Raw genomic sequence first — 20,306 nt, 5'->3', positions numbered from 1 at the left:
AAAAAATGGAAAATGGTATCTGCTTTCTGAGTTGTGGAGTTGTTATTTTTTCCTCAAGGACTGTGAACTCCTCTCACCAGACACTTGTATTCAAATGTAAAAACATACACCCAAGTCATATGTTGTTAGATTTTGTAGCTGATATGAGTGAAAACCTTTTTTTAACAAAGTATTTATTTATTAAGTAACATTAAGAGATAACTGTTCTTGTATTCAGAGTATCCACTTTATCATTATTTGCTTCCAAATGGTAAGCATTTTAACACAGAATTTTAGTCATCATATTCACCTTATAAGTTGTTGGACTTTTTGCTGTTTAGGGGGAAGTGGTTAGTGTATCAAACTGCATTTACAAGTGGAGTAGACAGGCTTGTTTTCAGAGGTTAGTGGAAAAGAAATGTTCTCAGAACATTTTAAAAGATTGATAGGTATATAATGAATAGTTTAAGTCATGATTTGGTTGGAGTTCAGCGTGGAAGTAAGCAAAAGTATATCAAAATTCATAAGTATGAAATCTTATTGAGCCTGGAGCTTTTTATAGACGTGTAAGAATACTGTTGTTTATTGACTGGTAGTTTTAAAATGTTCATTGTACTTTTCTTGCCCACTTTTATTTGATCAGCAGTTTGGAGTGATAAGGGATTATTTGGTAATATAAATTTCTTGCAACTTGGTGTACTAGAAAGATCACTTGTTTTTTTCGTCTGTAAAGTGAGCGTTGTCCTGAATGCCTTTTAGGCCCCATTTCAACTCTGCGTCTGTTAAAAATGCAACTGTCTATTTAAATGTGTGACAAATACACCAATTATATCTGTTCAAACATTGAGAAATACAGTAGCAACCCTTTATTAAATAATAAGTTCTTATAAACCTTAGGTCTTTGCAGCATTTTCTAAAGGAAAATGATGCCTTTTATTTAAAGCAGATCCATTTTGTTAAGTTTTTGTTATGAATTGTATGAATGTGACAGTGCTTTTGCAAAAATTAGATTGAGCAGTTACTTTTTCTGATTAATTTTAAAGTATGTTATTCATAGTTTCTGTTCTGATTGTGTGCAGGCTAGTTCTGCTTTGAATGTTAGAGCACAGAGAGTTCTGGGGATCATTGGATATACTCAATGAAAATCAATCTTTTAACAATACAGATGCCTGGGTCAGTTAATAAGAGTGAGGCTTGAACATGTTATATATTTTCAAATTGTAACAGGTTTTTTTGTTTTGTTTGCATTTTTAAAGTTTGTTTATTCAACAGATCTCTTTCTAATTGTGTCAAAAGACATAAAATTTACAGACTTAAAGGTTTTTAAGTGTATGGTTTAGTAGTGTTAAGTATATTCACATTGTTGTGACCATAGTGGGTTTATTAACCCACTGATTAAACACTGTTGGTCCCATCCTAATCTTTCATTTTTAAAATGAAAAATAAGGAACTTGGGGTCTTTAAGGGACTTGCCCGCCCTCCTCACATAACGAGTTGCCCTTAATACTCATGATTCCAAACCATTATACTTATCTTTATACTTATACCACTTTGGCACTCTTGACTCAACTTAGAATGAGGGATTTAATCTAATATTTTTCTTTTAGATTCACTTTTAACTAATTAAATCTTAGCTGTTAATTAAATCAACTAATTTTATTCTTGAATAAACTTACATTGCTTTTTAGGAAGAGAATTAAATCTGTATTTAATTATGAAATTCCCACTAAAGAAATTACATTTGAGGCATTTAAAACTTCATTGTTAAATAGAAATCAGTATTATTGACTCAGTACTGGAAGAGGTGAATAGGTAGGGCATAGAGAGAAGAGTAGAGAATATCCCAAGTTTAAGAGATAGAATTTGATGGGCCTGGCTTAAAATCCCAGCCCTTCTACTTTCTTAGTACATGGTCTTGGACAAGTTATTGAACCTTTCTGAGCCTTAGTTTTCTTATGTGTGAAAGGGGTTTATGCGACCCACCTCATAGATTTGCTGTGAGGCTTAAATGAGATTCTGTATGTAAAATACTTAGCACTATGCCAGGCTCTTTGCAAGTGCTCAATAAATGAAAACTAGGAGTGAAAGCACCTGGCAGGAGTTAATTTAGTATGAGAGGTAAGGAGAGTGAGAAAATCCCATTGAAAGTTGTGGAGGAAGCTGTTTATATTGATTAGAACTTGGAAAGTGAGGCAGATGAGTTTATATTAGACTGGGATATTGGGCAGCCAATCTTGTTTTAACTAAAATGAGAGATGGAGAAATGTTGGAACTATAATTGAAACCTGGAATGCTGCTTTTCTGATTTCTTGGTCCTGTTTGAGAGGAATATTATCAAAATTATCAGTCATTCTTTATTTCTTTTCAAAGATTAAGTGGAATAAAAGTTGTTTGGAAAGTAGAAGAATTTATAGAATTTATTTTCCTTTCCACTGTATAGAGTTTTTTGTATTTTCAAGGTTGAAATTTTACATGCTTCGAATCTGTAGATTTTTCTTTTTATGTGGTGGTAGTTTGTATAACACAATGTAAGATCTAGGTGGGGATGTGTGTGTGCTTATGTGTTTGATCATCAAACCTTTAGTTTTCCAGTGAAAGAATCTGGGGACTCTACTGCCTGTTTAATGAGATTCTAATTACGCTCTTACCAAATGGGAGTTCTGTGCATTTCAAACAGATAAATCAGATCATAGCTAGCACAGTTTAGAGGTGTTCATTTCAGCGTCTATTAAAATGACTTGAGACATTTTTCCCAGGAAAACCTAGTAGTATAATTTTAGCTAGATAGAGATGGACTAAAAAGAAAATAACGAGGGTAGCAGACTCTCGTGAGATGCCAGGAATTGGTGAGTCTGTGTAGACCAGCTCTGCAAACTTAATCAGCCAGTTATATCTTACTAGTAAGTTATAAGATCAGTTCAGGGGGTTCTAACCGACATTTTAAAAAGAAATTAAAAAGAAAAAATCAGAGTACATAGCATATAATACGGATAAATATTTTGTTGAATCTTATGTGTTGTCATACACATACAAACTAGGATGTGATGTGTGTACTGAGTTACTTTGTAAGAAGTATTTCTTGTTTTTGGTTGCAGTCAGAAATTCTAATGGCTTCTGAAAGCCATTATGTAAACCATACCTTTTCATACTTGTTTTTTTGGTGCCAGCAACCTCCTGTGTGCTTACAGTTCGGAGCCTACACTCTTACTGTCTGACCTTCAAAATTCCCTTCCTTTCCCTGCCTCCTTGATTTGAATTCATTTTCTTTGAAAGCTTTTTCTTTTCCCTTCTGATTATGTGTCAAAATGTTACCTCTGCCCTTTTCAGTTCCCTTGAAAAGTGTCTTGGGAAAATTATTTTCACTACATAGTAATTTATTTGGTTAGTTTATTCATCACTTACTTATGCCTGAGATGTACTAAGCCCCAGTTTTTAGGCAGTGAAGCTACCACGTTAAAAAGGCCAAAGTCCTGGACCTATAGAAAGGTTTACAATCCAATGGAGGGGGTAGCCACGTCAGCTGTTACCGTGCAGCATAAGCGCTATTTATAAAAGATAGACGCAAACCATGAGAGTATAGTGAGAAAGAAAGAACACGGCCCACAGGGAGAAGGTGCTAAAAGAGGATGGACTGTGAGCAGTGGGAAATTGACTGAAATTTTATGCAGAAAAAGTGACAAGATCATATTTGGGCTCTAGGAAGATGGCAGTTCTGGGTAATGTGCAGCAAACTGTAAAGTGACAGGGAGCTTAGAATATAGTGTTCTCCAAGGGAAGTCGAATCAGTATAGGTGAACTGGATAGTATATTGGAAGCAAGAGAAGTGGTGAAACTAAGGATAAGGATTGAGGTAGAGTAAGTACCTAAGTTGAGTATTTGTGCCTGTGTGTGTACGTATGCTTATACATTTGCTTATATTTTGTCTTCCAATATTCCCAAATAAACCTCAAATATACAGATGATTCTGCTTAGTGTTCCCCTCACTCCAGTACATCTCCAACAGTAGCCTTGAGTGTTTCCAGAGAGAGGTGGGATAAGGGATGGTTATAAAAGGACCGTTAATTCCAAGAGCACCCCAGAGAGAATGGTAGACATAAAAATAGTTTTCTTACTGTACTTTAAATTCTAAAGTATATATACCTCCTCTAACATTCATGAGGTGAACACGTGAGAAATAACGTTAAATCTTGTATAAATTACCTTAGGAATCATTTTAAATTTTAAGTCCTTTTACATTTTACAAAGTGGTCTAGGTCCTTTAAATAATTAGTTAATACAATACTTAGGAGTGCTGTCATTGTGTCAATTTTAAGTGATTTATTATATGACAACAAAAGTAGAATTTGCCACTTTTAAGGATTATGGCACAGATTTGTATGGTTTCAAGAGTGGAGATTTAGAACCTTAAGAGAACGTGAGAAAAGGTATAGAAGATCCCATAAAAATCACAAAAGACTCAGGACACTATTAGGTAACTGCTTATTTGGATATTTATGTAATCTGCTAGTTTCCCCTCTTCCTTTCACCCAAAAAGAAACTAGGAATATATGTCAAAAAGCATACCACTTTATTTCTTGAGAAGGAAAAACATTTGTGTTGCAGAGATCTGTCATGTGAACTCTTAAATGTTCTTTTGGTTTCTGTTTGTTTGTGTCAGCTCCCCGTGCCTCCTTTAGGTCTCCATCTGCATACACAGTGCCCTGCAAAGTGGTAGTATGGGTTTTTGAGGTTATCATTATTATCGTCATTATTATTACTACAAAAGAAATATATTCCTCTTGTAGTGGAAATCTTGTGTGGACTGACTCCTGTCAGTTGCACTCCAGGGAAACTGTGCACAGTCCTTGGCCACTGCTGGGCCTTGACAAATGTTTCTTTCCCTTTACCCCCTTGAAGAGAGCATCATGATATGGTACATTTTCTCTCACTTGGGGAAATGAGCGCCTCTATATCCTGCCTAAACAGTGGTATTTTTTTAGTCTATCATCGTCCTGGTCATTTAAAGGGAATTGAAGAGCAGTCTCCCCCAAAGAACAATATAGATTTTAAACCCCTACTTGACAGATACAAAAACAAAAAAGGAAATAGACTAGACTCACTGACTTGTCATGAGCTCTCATGTATCCTGACCTAAAATGTCAGCTATGCCTTTAAGATCAGATGGCTCTTTAATCTGGTTTCAGTAATTCAGTGAGTCTAGGTCTAGGGACAGACACTTCTGCAGTTTCAAATCAACCATGAGCAGAGGTCTGTCCTCTTTGTCTGAAATTACTGTAGTATTTTCTAAAGTCTATTGCAAAGTGTTTTCTAAGAATTCTTAGTTATAATACTCATTAGATAAATAATTTAGATTTGTGTTCTCATCAAATCAGTATTTAGTTATATCATTTAGGGATATTTCTTCCCCCACTTCCAGGAACTGTCATCTTTAAACTTTACACCATCCAGTCCAAAATCCCCTTTCACTGCCTCTGAACCCTCCCTCCTCTTGTTTACATTAATTAACACCAAATGTAATGTAATATGGTCATGCATGCATAGTCTTACCTGGGATGATAGAAGCAAAAATCAGTTTGATAGAGGGAAAAAATTTTTTTCAGAAGTAAATAGTTTGACAGAAGTGTCTGTTTTGTGAGCCTATTACATTCCTAGAGAGGAGATGGAAACATTGGACTGTTGTGTTTAATGACCCCTTGCTCTGACTTCTGACTCACCAAGTAACTTTCTGATTATATTTCGGCTTCCCAGGTACCTTTGCTATAGGGTGAAAATGCGTTAAAGAGTGAACATAAGGATCTCCTTGATAATTATATTTTTTATTGTAATTTAATAAATTTGACAATCTAGCTAAACTTACGAGAAACAGAAGATACAATATACAAGCCTTAAACTGATTCTATCATATTTAGATCTACTCTAAATAATAGCCTTTTATTAAACCATGAGGTACAGAAAAGCTAGCAAATTATGGCTTCATGTCCAGTAAGCACCCTCTGAAGCACTTCTCCTTTCCCCCAGTTTACAGTATTAATTCATAATTTTTTGAACCTTTTTTCTGCCCTGTTTTTACTGAACTTAGTTAAGAACACAGTAAACTTAGAAAGCTATCACAAAGGGATTGCATGTCTTTTGTTTTTTGTTTTTTTTTTTTTGCGGTACGTGGGCCTCTCACTGTCGTGGCCTCTCCCATTGCGGAGCACAGGCTCTGGACACGCAGGCTCAGCGGCCATGGCTCACGGGCCCAGCCGCTCCGCGGCATATGGGATCCTCCCGGACCAGGGCACGAATCCGTGTCCCCTGCATCACCAGGTGGACTCTCAACCACTGCGCCACCAGGGAAGCCCATGTCTTTTGTTTTAAAGAAGTAGTTCTCAACTCTTCTTCCACTCCACACCTAAGCAAGATGCCATGTTGCCATCAGCAAGAGTGGCTCACTGAGGACTCTTACAGGGTGAAGAGTTACAGGTACATCTTGGGTTTGGAACCCACCCCCATCTCACCATCACCCACAATTCTGATCTCTCCTTAACCCCAACTTTGAAATCTTTTTCTGTCTAAATCCATCTAAATTCTATCTAAATCCAAATTTAGATAATTAGCTTTTCAGCCACCTGGGAATCAGGTGTTAAGCTGTCTGATTTTAAGAGGCCACTTTCTATTCTGTGATCTTAAGAACTTTATTTCTCACTTTTCTATGTCACATTTGCCTACCCTTTTACTGTTTCTCCTAGTTCAGTTCTAGGGAAAGAAAACTTGATTGTTCAGTACTTTACACATACAACTATACATGGCCTTTTAGACAGTGAAGAAAAACCTCCATACCCCATGCTTGTCTTCTCCACTACACACACACTCACAGTTTTGTCACAGCCCTTAGAGTATTCCTGTATCCAGGTATGAAAGATACAGAGATGTGAAATAGCCAAGGGTAGATGCATTTCCCAGTGAAGAGTGAGGACTTGTCAGCAGACTTATCCAGACCCTTGAACATACTTATATTTTCTGTGCTTAAAGGACCAGAAGTAAGGAATTAGGGAACATAATTTCAGATTATTATCTGGCAAAAATTACAACTCTTACTGCCTTTAAGCAGGGCAAACAATGCATTTTTATGTTTTCCTGTATTTAAAGAGAATCAAGCTAAATTAATTTATAACTCTTAACTATTTGGTCCACTCTGTCTAAAGTATTGTCTCAAGCTTTCTCTCCCCTTCTGTTTTCCTGGGATTATCTTTCCCTCCTTCTAAGATTAGCTCTCATCGAAACATCATTCACTCTCTCTGTTGATCTTTTTCAGTCAAAAAGAATATATTTTGGTCATCAATGATGTTGCATTGATGATTGGTAGTTACAGAGCAGATACTGAGAGACTACCTGAATCCATCCGTCCCACATTCTAGACTCTTAAAAAATTGTCATTTCAGCTCTCTACCACATCTCTTTTCTATTTGATCTCTTACCCTAAGAGAACATAGGCATTGACCATCCACCATTTATATTAACCACAGGAATGTTTTCCTTTGGAGATTTAAGTATTTCGGCGGTATTGACAAAGTAGGCGAGTTCAGCTATGTCTAACCTCTGATCTAGAAAAACATCATTGAGTAAATCATTAAAGATAGGGTTGTGAAACAACACATCATTCTTAAACTGTGCCTTTCAAAGTTTTTTATGAATATTATCTTATCCTTTTACCACACCCTTAAGAATTAGGCATTGAATTGGGGATAGAAAGACAAATCGGTCAAGGTCACATAGGCCACTTTTCACCAAGGAGAGAAACAGAACTAATCCAGGTAGTTTCCTTCTTCTGTAGCCCTTCCTCCCATTTACCAGTCCCTAAGCTTTTACTGCTCTTCAGTGGTGGTGGTGAAGTATTTCTGACTGATAAACAATTGACTTTAACTATTAGAGAGTGTCCTGTTACTGAGCGGAAGAAACGTGAACTCAAACAAGTGATTTCAAAATCTGTGACGAATTACTGTTCTTGTAAAAATCTAATATAGTCAGATGTGATGCCAACTATAACCACTGAACTAAAAATAAAACATAGTGCTTCTCAGGTCGAGTTGACCTAAGTGTGGTCTGTAGGAGTGAGTAGTCTGTAGGACAGAAGCTCACCCCTCTTTGGTTTCCCTACTTACTGTCTGAGAGTAAATCAGGACAAATGTTGTATTTAGGCTCTATTAAAGGCCTAAGGCTATGGGAAGAATTGAATAACTAGAAGCCAAAGAAAGACCAGCTGTTTAAAACTCAGGCAAAGCTGGCTAGCACCCATTTTCTTAAAACATGAAAAAAGAGTAATAGAATGAAACTTTAAAAAGGTTGATGTTAATTTTTGAAATTAAGTAGTTGAATGATACGAAATTAAAATTCATCTAAACATAGGTCTAACTGATAAAACTTCCAGAGAAAATCAAATAAGGTAGGAAGCTGGGTAATTTAGAAGCACAGTCAAAAGTAATTTTATTACTATAGTTATAAAGTTAGCTATTATAACAGGGCCCATTTAATGATACTTGGACAAAGGTTAGTATTAATGTGAAGGTTCTCATATTCAAGTGAAGCTACTAGTGGGCTCATACCTGTGTGTCCAGTTGCCTACCAGATATCTCAGATTCAGCATCTTATAAAAATTCCAACTCAATGTGTACAGAACTCTTCAGATACATATACCCCAACAATCACCAGCTGCCAGCTTTGCTGCCTGTGTTCCTATCTCAGTAAATGGTGCTACCTAGGAAGAAAATCCAAGAAGCAAACTCAGGAAGCATCATTGATGCTCCCTTTCCCTCCCCCTCTTTTTTGCTAAGAGGAAACAGAAAAACATGAAATGTGGCCCCTACCTACACTCAAGTAGCTTACATCTACTTGGAAAGCTAAGACAAACACAAGACAAATTAAGTCAGTAAAAGATACAAATTATAGGGTATATATACAAAACCCCTGATCATTGCCAAAGAATTTTACAAGCCACTATAGCTTAGGATTTCAGGAAATGATATAGTCACTCCAGGTTGATAGCTTTGAGGTGGCCAAGGATGTAACTGATAAAGAGCACCCTACTGCTTGCTCTGGTGACCTGTGGTTCACCAGTTCATTGTCCCTGATCCTTTTTACCGGGAAAATACACACAAAACGACCCTTTGTTGATTTCTCTTTCTCTCAAGCAAGGTTGCCATTTTCAGTTTTTTTTTTTTTTTTTCATTTTCAGTTTTAATCTTTTCATCTCCTGAGCTTCCCCAAACCACTGCTATAAATGCGTTTTATGGCTGGTGTAGTCTGTGTCCACCTCTGTGATGCTGTTTTTCAGCCTCCAAATGCTGTACTGCATTGTTCCAGGTTAGAGTTCAGCGGTACTAACAATGTTTCTTCAGTATGCCTTAGTTGTGAAGACACCACTTCCCCTTGCCATGATGCTGTGAAATAGATAATACCTACTGGTGGTTGGTTGACTGTTTTGTCCTTGGGGACTAGCCATATTGTCACAATCATTGCTTCAGAGCTGATGGCATGGCCCTTTGGAAGGCCTTACATTAGTTTGGGGGTGACTAAAATATTCAATCACTATTAAATTATTGAAACATGTGGGACAGCAGCAAATCCAAGTTTCATAGCCATAAAGGAAGTTAGGTATCATCCAAGGATTAATCATTATTCAGTTTTTTACTCTCTGTGAGCATCGCTTTAGAAGAAAGTGCTTCCTCAGTTTTTCTTCAGAGCTCTCTGTACTTTTATTGGGCACACACCTTGATTTCATGAATCTCAAGACGCGTTGTTAACTTCAGACACCAAAGCCTGCTTCCAGAGCACAGCCATGGCTTCACAGCCATGAAGCAGTGTCCAGACATTTTCACATGAGTGCACTTCTTGAATTGGGGAGAACCATTTATTTCTCTCTTTAGTCTTTTCTACAATAAGATGCCATGACATTTCTTAATCCTTCTCATAGATCTTTGTCAACCTTTTTTCTCTTTTCTTGTATTGCTAAAATATACATAGAGTGTATTTGATGCATTGAAAAGGCAGTAATATCTCACTTATTTGTAGCCACCTGTCTCAGAAATATCAGGAACACATCCAAGAACCAAAAACAGAAATAAAGGGCTCTGAGCAGTTGAAGTTGTTGTCAGAAGATCCATGTGGTTTACTCATAAAACTCTTCCCCAAGCCTTCATTCAGAGCTTGTTTACTTTCACTTAAAGTACCAGTCTAGCACTTGAGATTTGGCTTCTCAGCTAGTGAGCAAAAGCACTCAGCTAAAGGTAAAAGTGGGACTCCTAAACACAGCTGCTATTTGGAGGCCAATAAGAAGAAAGATATTTAATAAAATGCAGACAGATTTTTAATAAAATGCAGACTGCCACTGTGACTTCTTTGTGTTTAGGCAGTAGATTTACTTAATTGAGTAGCCCCCAAAACTATCAATATATTTCAGTTCAGTATAATAAAAATAATAGCCAAGCTTCAATAATAGTGTACATGGTAATGACTCTGAGTCATTAAGAAAGAATAAATTGTGTTCAGAGGAGGATATAATTTTTTTAAAACTTCCATCAAAAATACTTAAATTTTTAAATGTTTGGTACTTGAAGGGTAAACTTTCATTATCTAGAAAATCCTCTTTGGGGGATTGTAAAAAGTATTAATATACATTCCTGGTCTCTGAGTTATTGAAGCATGTTTAATGGGATTGGCTGACAGTAATGGTAACCAGTATTTGTGTAAACTTTGTAGGTTTTCTTTTGTAGCAATCCTAAGTGGTAGATGGGACAGGTGCTCCACCAAGACCCAAAATAGTTCAGTGTTTTGGCCAAGGTCACACAACTAGTAAAGGGTAGACTACTCTCTACTGTCTCCCAGTACTATATCCTGTGACACATATTATGTTGTTAGTAACACGTGATGGACATGGACACAAGGGACCTCCTGGAAGGGGTCCCTTCAGCAGGGACCTCCTGACTTCCCCGTGAGCTACAAAGTCTGCAGCTGTAGGAGGAGTTTGTTAAGTTCCCATGTATATCTCATTGACTCCGAGAATTGGAAATGACTTTGCAGTCACTCACCCAAGAGTGTCACTGGTGTCTCCCCCGCTCTAAAGGAAGGGAGGAACTTCTTCCTGTTGACCTTCCAGATATTTCCTTTCTAAAACTTTTTACCGAAGGACAGTATACAGACAGAAAAATATACGTATCATAAGTATCCTGTTCAGTGAGGTGTTTTTCCAGTTGCTCTTGGTCTTTCCGTCTCTTTGTTAGATGTTGGCCCCATAGCCAGCATGTACATGTTCAGCGTACCCGCGCATCTGTTATAATGCTTCTATAATCATCTTTTTTCTTGGTTTATTCACAATTCAGTGATCAGTGAGGTGTAGGCATTTTCTAAGACATTTCTAGTTTTTCTAATCTGTAGTCTAGACCTTTTCAGATACCCATGGCATCACTAAAGAAAACTGCTCTCTTGCTAGTTGTGAAAATAAAAACACAGTGTAACCTTTTTTCTTGCAAAACAGTTTAAATAACAGATTGGATTAATAGTTTCTTGGTGTTATTTTGTTTTGTATTTAGACATGTTTCAGCGTCATTCACCACTTGGTCTTAAAAATCTGCATGGGTCGGGAACAGAGAAAGTAAAATTGAGCGCCTGCTCTTTTGTGCTTTATGTAAGCTAATATCTCACAGCAATCCTTTGAAATATTGATACTCAGTTCCAGCTTACAGATAAGGAAACCAAGGTTCAGAGAGGTTAAGTAATTTGCCTGAGATCCTATAGATAGTAAATGTCAGAGCTACAAGAAGAACACAGGTTTTTCATATTCCACAATCTGTGCTCTTTCCACTAAAACCACACGGCTTCAGAGGCCAGAAGAGGGTGGGGAGGGAGGAGGCCGATGTAGGCTGTCTAGGGTACATCTTCCTGTAGAGGCACTTCATGACTGGGAGATAAAGTCAAAGATTGAAGAAAAAATAATTAGCTGGAAGATATTATCAAACAGCATCTGTTCAGCACACATTTATTAAGCTGCCCTTGGTACTTTGCTGTGTTGCATAAAGAGTCAGATAATAGTCTTCTAAGGAATTAGGCGGGAGAGAGAGAGAGAGAGAGATTGAGAGGTTGTATAAAGCTCCAGAAAACTGGGACACACCAACTGCATGGGCTTAGTAAAAATCCCGACGTCCAGAAATACAAATCAGCTCTTGAAAACACTTGGCTGTCTAGGCAGAAATTGCCCTTAGCCTGTCCTCAATCTAGTATCATCCTTTTCTTCCTTCCCCACTATCCTGATTAAACTCTAAGAGTTGTCCTAGATAATTTACGGAAATGGTTGAAAAGTGTTCTTGAACGTAGAATTGGCTTCCTGTGCATTACTGTAAATGTTTATTGAAGGTCTAGGAGAAGGTGGGGCTTGAGAAGCGACAATACTACTATCTTGCATTGACAGGGCCTTATGGTCTACAGTGTAATTTCACATCTATGTCCTCATTTAGAGGCTAGGAGTTAGGAATTGCTTGTCATTCATCTTTCAGTGTATCCGAAATGTGAAATTATTGATCTCTATTCCTCCATGCCCCAAAGGGTTAGGAGGATTCCTGCATCACTGTTTGCAGAATTATAGAGTCCAGCCAATTGGTCAAGCTGAGAAACCATTTAAAACTGTAATTTCCCTAAGTATTGCTAAACCAAGACTTGTAATACAGTGTGTCTGAATTTTTTTCAGTGTTGTGGATCTATGAGCCAGTGGTTATTTAACAGGAATACTCGGGCCTAAAACGAAAGTGTATGTTGACCAACTGAAGTTAATAATGTGGCCAAAATTTTAATTTTTGAAGAAAAATTTCTTTTCAATGATATTTCTTCTCTATAAGATAAAAATTATTGGTGAATAATCACTTTAAAAGTATGAAAGTTGGGCTTCCCTGGTGGCACAGTGGTTCAGAGTCCGCCTGCTGATGCAGGGGACACGGGTTCGTGCCCCAGTCTGGGAAGATCCCACATGCCGCGGAGCGGCTGCGCCCGTGAGCCATGGCCACTGAGCCTGCGCGTCCGGAGCCTGTGCTCCACAACGAGAGAAGCCACAGGGGTGAGAGGCCCACGTACCGCAAAAAAAAAAAAAAGGATGAAAGTTGTCAGTAAAAATTGAGAATATAACAGGGCTGGCCTTATATTTTAATGAAGTAAATGCTCCTCATTTATTGAATAAAAAGCATGTGGGCCCTTAGAACCAGCTTTGGCCAGAGTGTCAATTCTCTGTACAACATGAGTAACATTGATGAATTTCATAATGTAAAAATGGTTCTTTGGAAAATAACCATACTAATTTCTTCTTTCTTTTTGTCTGTCTAGTGAGAACTCAGCAGAGGCAATAGCAGTAGATTCTAACAATCAGTCGAAGTCCCCACTGGAGAAGTTTATGGTCAAACTGTGCACTCATCATCAGAAGCAGTTCATTCGTGTTCTGAACGATCTGTACACTGAATCTCAGCCAGGCACCGAGAACCTGCGACCTTCGGATTCTGGAACAATGGATGCCTCCACCTGCAATGCTGGCTGTGCCCAGCTTGGCACCAAACATAAGGAAAAGGATGCTATGTGTCTCAACATGAAGTCTTCTACTTCTGTAGAGTTGTTCGTAGACTCATCAGGCTCTCACAGCCCTCAACACTTGACAGAACAGGCCCTAAAGGAGCCTCCTCCCGACACAAACTCTGTAGATGGAAGAGAGAATACTTTGACTGTTGTCCAAAAAGATTCCTCTGAACTTCCAACCACTAAACCGAATTCAATGGATAGTTCCACTCTGGGATACCTCACTACATCTAATTCTTCCTCAGTAAACTTCCACCACATCTCTAAGAGCTTGGAGGGGCAAACCACTGGACAGGAGCAAGACACAGATGTGAAAATATGCAAGGATGGTAAAGACCATGTGCAGAGTTCAGCTTTAGTAGAAAATCTAATTGCAGTAAAAGTGGCGACTGAGAATAGTGAGGAGAGCAACAGCTGTATTGTTTCTCAAAGAAATTCATTCAGAGCTTTATCAGAAGAGGCTTGGGACTCAGGGTTTATGGGGAATTCACCTAGAACTGCTGACAAAGAGAATGCTTTACAGTGTAGCTCAAAAACACCTTTACGCCAGGACTTAGAGGCAAGTGAACAAGATTCAAGGCCAAAGCAAGAGAACCACCTTCACTCGTTAGGAAGAAATAAAATGGGTTACCATTTACAGCCCAGTGATAAGGGCCAGTTTGATCATTCCAAAGACGGTTGGTTAGCCCCCAGCCCCATGCCGCCTGTACACAAAGCGTCTAATGGACATTCACGAACCAGGATGCTTTCCGCCTCCATCAAGACAGCGCGGAAAAGTAAAAGGGCGTCAGGGTTGAGGATAAACGATTATGATAACCAATGTGATGTCGTTTATATCAGCCAGCCAATCACAGAATGCCACTTTGAGAATCAACGATCGGTGTTATCTTCTCGGAAAACAGCCAGGAAGAGCACTCGAGGATACTTTTTCAATGGTGATTGCTGTGAGCTGCCAACTGTTCGCACGCTGGCCAGGAATTTACACTCCCAAGAAAAAGCCAGCTGCTCGACACTGGCCTCAGAGGCCGTGGTGACTCCCAAGCAGACCCTTATCATTTCATCACCTCAGCCTACAGTAGCTGTGCAGCATCCCAGAGAAGACAGCCCTGAAGAACCCAGTAAAGAAATAACCTCCCTCAAGGAAGGAGACAGAGATGCATCGTCTGAAAAGGAATCTCAAGAGCCGGAGGTTTTCCCTGTGACAAATAACACAAACCCAAGCAGCTCCTCTAGATCAAAGGAGACAGCAGCCTCCAACCCAGTGTGGCCTCTCCCTGCTCACCTTCCTGAAGAGGATCTTCCAGAAGGCAGCTCCGCGGTCTCAGCTCCCACAGGAAGTGGGATATCTTCCCCTGAACGAGACCAACCGCCAGTTGAACTGCTAGATACAAAGGAGATGAGTGTACCCCAAGACTGTCCCCTGCTTCCCTCCACAGAGAGCCTTTCTGAGGGAGGCAGTGAAGATGTTGTTCCTAGGCCTTGTTCCCCTCCTGAAACAGTAAGTAGAGAGGAAAGTCCTCTGTGCTCAGAAAATCAAAGTCCCCCAGTGGGCTTGGAGCCTCCCACGAGTCTGGGAAAGGCTGAGGAAGACCAAAGCATCGGTACTGAGGCTGAGACCGAAGACACTCAGGAGTTAGATACTGACCCACTCTTGAAGGAAAGCAGCACTTTGACTAATGAAAACCCCAGTGAAATTGAGGAAAGTGAGGCACCAGGTGGGACAGGAAAATTCGAGGGAGAGGATGGTGATGTAAAACATCCTACAGAAAAAGAAATGTGTGATCAAAACATTGACTCACCTGAAGAGAATCTGGACAAGAAGAAAAAAGGTAAAAAATTCCCCGAGGCCTCTGACAGGTGCCTAAGAAGTCAACTTTCAGATCCTTCCTCTGCCGATAGGTGCCTAAGAAATCAAAGTTCAGATTCTTCCTCTGCTTGTGCTGAGATCAAGGTTTCTAAAAATCCTGGTGCAAAACGTTCTAAAAAAGAAGGGTATCCTGGTGGGGCAGCACCTGAGAGCTTCCTGACTGAAGGTTTCCATACAAAAGCTCTGGAGGACACTGAAAACCCAAATGTCAATGAAAACCCCTCTGGGAAAGATGCTGAGCAGGGGGGCGAAGGAGGTGGGATGATCACCAGGCAGGCTTTTAAAAACATGCTAGCAAAAGAAGTCAAGGGGGAAGAAGAAGGTGTTTTCCCCAGCAGTGACCCCTTAGCCACAGTTGGCCAGCCCCTGCCTGGAGAGAAACTGGAAATCTATGTTCAGTCTAAATTAGGTGAGAACAGTACTCAAGACCCCTCTGAAAGCATTCCTTGTACGTTCCCAGAACAATCAAAAGAGAAGCCAGGACCTATTCCTGCACAAGAGACAGAAGAGGTTGTAAATGATATAGATAGTGCGGACAGCCCGCGTAAAGATGACGACAGTGACGTGCTCTCTAGCACAGTTGGATTGTCAAGTAGTAGAAGTGATGACGCTGCTGGGCCCCCAAAATGGGTCCCAAGGCTTACAAGACTGACCTCCTCAACCTACAACCTAAGACATGCTCATTCTCTGGACTCCTTGGATACTATAAAAGTGACTTCCGAAAAGGAAGCAGCACAAGGAAACACAATGCCAAAGGAAAATGAAGCTTCAGAGAGTGGAGATCCCTTAGACGAGGATGATGTGGACACAGTGGCGGACGACCAGCCAAAGTTCGTAGAGTGGTGTGCCGAGGAGGAGAACCAAGAGCTCATCGCCAACTTCAATGCCCAGTACATGAAAGTTCAGAAGGGCTGGATCCAGCTGGAGAAGGAAGCCCAGCCAACACCAAGAGCAAGGAACAAGTCAGATAAGCTGAAGGAAATTTGGAAAAGCAAGAAAAGGTCACGGAAGTGTCGGGGTTCCCTGGAGGTTCAAAAGTTTTCTCCTGTTCAGATGCTGTTTATGACAAACTTTAAATTATCTAACGTTTGCAAGTGGTTCTTAGAGACAACTGAAACCCGGTCTCTGGTAATTGTGAAGAAGCTCAATACTCGTCTTCCAGGAGACATCCCACCTGTCAAGCATCCTCTTCAGAAGTACTCTCCTTCCAGCCTGTACCCCAGTTCACTGCAGGCTGAACGCTTGAAGAAACACTTGAAGAAATTTCCCGGAGCTACTCCTGCTAGGAACAATTGGAAAACACAGAAGCTCTGGGCTAAATTTCGAGAGGATCCTGACCAAGTGGAGCCAGAGGATGACAGTGACGTTAGCCTCAGCCCCAATCCTGAAGACAGCATAGAGGAGGTCAAGGAAGGTCGAAATAGCCATCCTCCCACAAACTCGCCTACCCCTGCCAGTACCCGGATCCTTAGAAAATACTCCAACATTCGAGGAAAGCTCAGAGCCCAGCAGCGTTTGATCAAGAACGAGAAAGCGGAAAGCCCATTTGGTCCGGCTGTGGAAAGTAAACAGAGCTGTAAGAGTGTCTGCATCAACCCTCTGATGTCCCCCAAGCTTGCCCTGCAAGTAGGTGCAGATGGGTTTCCTGTTAAGCCCAAGAGTACCGATGGAATGAAGGGAAGGAAAGGGAAGCAGACGTCTGAAATCTCGCCGAAAGCAGAAGTTCAGAATAAACGCAAGAGGACAGAAGGCGGCAGCACTCAGGACAGGAAGGACAAGGGAGCTGCGATGAAGGCCAGCAAAGAAAAGCACGTTGATGGATCCACCAGAACCCCCGCTGCCAAGAAGCCAGCTGCAAGGGACAGAGTCAGCCAACTGCCCAAAAAGACGACTTTGAAAGAGAAGAAAGGGAAGATCCCTAAAAAGTCACCTGGGAAGAGCTGCCCTCCCTCCAGGAAAGAAAAAGAGAATACAAACAAAAGACCTACCCAGCCCTCCCCCTCGGAGATGGTGACAAAACCTGCAAAGCAAAAAGGGGCAGGTGAGTCCTCTTCAAGGCCACAGAAAGCCACAAATAGGAAGCAGAGCAGTGGAAAGACTCGGGCCAGACCCTCGACGAAAACCCCAGAGAACAGTGCAGCCCAGAGAAAGCGAAAGCTGAAGGCAAAGCTGGACTCTTCCCACAGCAAACGGAGGCGGATGGATACAAAGTGATTGGAAGGGCAGTATTCAAGAGTTAAAACTGTTCTATAGAAGTAACCCTTTATTTTGCATTAACTAAATCTGCTTTTATAAGCTTATCAAGCCTTTCAAATCTGCAGTTAATGGAGAACACCACAATTTAAGATGTCAGAAATTGCGTCTCAGATGGAGAAGGGAACTTGCAGAGTCTTTCTCTGAGGCTGAGTAAGGGAAGTTATATATTATATTCTGGTTGTTCCTTGGGTTTTAAACTTGGAACCAAGCAGTTTTAGTTTTTAAAAGTACAGTGCCTTATTTATCCTTTTTGTTTTTAAATTTACAAAAGCTAAAAAGCTGATCTATGTGATTAAAGGCTTGTATTTTATACTTGATGCACAAGCACTTGTACTGTAGCCGAGAAGACCACCATCATGCACATAAAAGTAGCTTTTCAGCAGCCACCCTGCGGTATCTGTACATGAACAGATGCTCCTCTTTGCAAACCCCAGCAGTGAGCTTCCCTCTGTGTCGTTTGTTTAAATGATATTTGAAAGCTAAACCAAATCATTTTTATGGTATGTGGAGAGTGCAGAGGGAATTTATAATTATTATAAAAGATTAATATTTCTGTTACCCCATTTAAAAAATTCATATTCATTGTTGGTCACTCATCTCTGATCTTTTGTCATTTGAAGAAATGTATTCTAAATTATGTGCCCATGGGATAAGAGGTGAGTCACAAGGTGTTAATATTGACTTATGGGCTCTAAATGTTATTCACATCCCCCAAATTATTTGCATTACTGATTCTTATCATCCTTTTCATTTTTGGCCTTGCAGGATTCCTAGCACACGAATGAGGTTTTCATCCTACTTTGGGGGAAAAAAAAAAACAAAACTAGGACCTTTTTTCCATCTTGTAGCTGTAATTTGACAATTAGGATAAGAGTGACCGTTCTGATTTTTTCCTTGCCCTGAGTACTTCCATAGTCAAAGAAAGCCAAAATGTTATTTTCAGTAATAGAAAAGTTTAAGATGTGTGTGTGTGTGTTTGGGTGCATTTGCATGTGGTTATAAGCCACAAATGTCTCCCAAGCCCAGTTTTACAGTAAAATTCTTTCTTCTCCATGCAGTGTGATAGGGTGTTCATGCGCTGAGTAATTAGCATATGCCAGATGACTTCAATGTAGCCCAGGGTCTCTGTGAGTATCCCCCAAATCACTATGGCACCAGACTCAGAGGGGTGTAAACAACACAGAACTGTATAAAGGTCAGAGCAGCCTTGCTGTTGGAGAAAGGAGCACCAACATCTCACAGTGTGCCCATACACACCCCTGTACCAGGAGCTAATGTTCAGTTGGTATTCCAATGTGAAATGTACATGGTTAGAGTAGTAGGTGCCCTTTCTGATTGGTTAGCACCATAGTAGCAGTTAATACTTGTAGTATTACACTGGCCTCTGTCATGTCAGGCTCTGTTTCATGGCTCAAAAGTGTGAGCTGCAATATTTGTAACTGATGTTGTCTGAGGCCTAAGATGGGTACATTGGCTTTACCTTGGTGCCTATGACATTGCTCCATTATAACATAGTGTGTACTCGACATCTCCATTGGGCCACTCTACCGGTAAGGCTTGGTTGCTAAAGCCTCAGCCAGCTTCTCTAACATGCTCTCTCCCCAGAATAGGCTTGTATGAATAGCTGCTACTCTCTCCTTTTTATTAAAAATGTTTCCATTCATATTGCTTCAGATCTGTTTAGATAAACCCAGATGTACCTTTATTCATGCATTAGTTCATTCAAATCATGATAAAACAGGTTTTCTACCCATTCTGTTAAAGGTTTGCTGTATATAATGAAAACTTCTGATTGGATAGGACTGGAGAAAAGCATTTGATTCATGGGAAATTGAACATTGTGTTGAATTTTATAGATAGTGGAGTTTACTATCTTCCATGAAGCCTTGATTTTTTCTTCGTGGTGTCTCCTCTATCCCATGAGTCTTTTTCTTTCTTTTTAATATCTTTGACTTTGGCCATTCAGGAGCTACCTATATTAATGAAACTGCTGAGTGTGTATGTTGGCACCCTTTCTCAGCATTAAGTTGCACAGAAGCATTAACCTGTTTTAAGTAGGTTCGTTTAATCTATAAAAGTGGTTTTAAAGTTTTTAAAAATCTTTTCATATAGTCGTCACTGGATATTGTTTTTGCGGTGACTTAAACGGTGGAGGTTTGCCCATGTCAGGTGTGCTGATCCCCGTACATACGTTCAAGGTGCCCCCTTAGCTGCATATAGACTACCTTGTAAGGGTGCTTGGATTAGGTTAGGGATGTGAGGCTGTAAGTGGGTGGTACTTTTCCAGTTGCTGATTTATAATTCATTCCATTACTTTTCTAAGTTCTTTTTCATTTTTAAAAGCTTACTTCAAGATAATAGCCTTCTCTCCCATTCTAGGCAGCATTTGAGATAAGGTATCAATGTTTATGTATTTATTTTATACACCTAACAATGCAATGGATCATCTTTGAAATCAACTTACACTTTATAGTAGACCACATTTAAATAGACTGGGATTCTACATAATTAAGACACTTAAAAGTTTAGAATTATTTTTATATTTGTTGAATCTCATTTTTGCTTGTTCAGTTAACTTTACTAATAGAAGAAAGAAAAGAAGCAAACTTGAGGGCCG

The 20,306-nt window shown here is 39.8% G+C and overlaps 1 protein-coding gene across 7 annotated transcripts in view; it reads left to right on the top strand.

The window, feature by feature from the left end:
* Positions 1-19,377, top strand: part of LCOR (ligand dependent nuclear receptor corepressor) — a 127,515-nt gene extending 108,138 nt beyond the window's left edge. For all 7 annotated transcript variants that reach the window (XM_060034379.1, XM_060034376.1, XM_060034375.1 and 4 more), the window contains one exon: positions 13,324-19,377. In XM_060034379.1, coding sequence (XP_059890362.1) covers positions 13,324-17,647 — 4,324 coding nt within the window. In that variant the 3' untranslated portion in view covers positions 17,648-19,377. The remainder of the gene's footprint in view (positions 1-13,323) is intronic.
* Positions 19,378-20,306: the final 929 nt, after the last annotated feature.

The sequence above is a fragment of the Delphinus delphis genome, chromosome 16 (genome assembly GCF_949987515.2).
Source record: "Delphinus delphis chromosome 16, mDelDel1.2, whole genome shotgun sequence".
Lineage (NCBI taxonomy): Eukaryota > Metazoa > Chordata > Mammalia > Artiodactyla > Delphinidae > Delphinus > Delphinus delphis.
The sequence above is the reverse complement of the archived record's forward strand: the minus strand, read 5'-3'. Positions and strand labels throughout refer to the sequence as shown.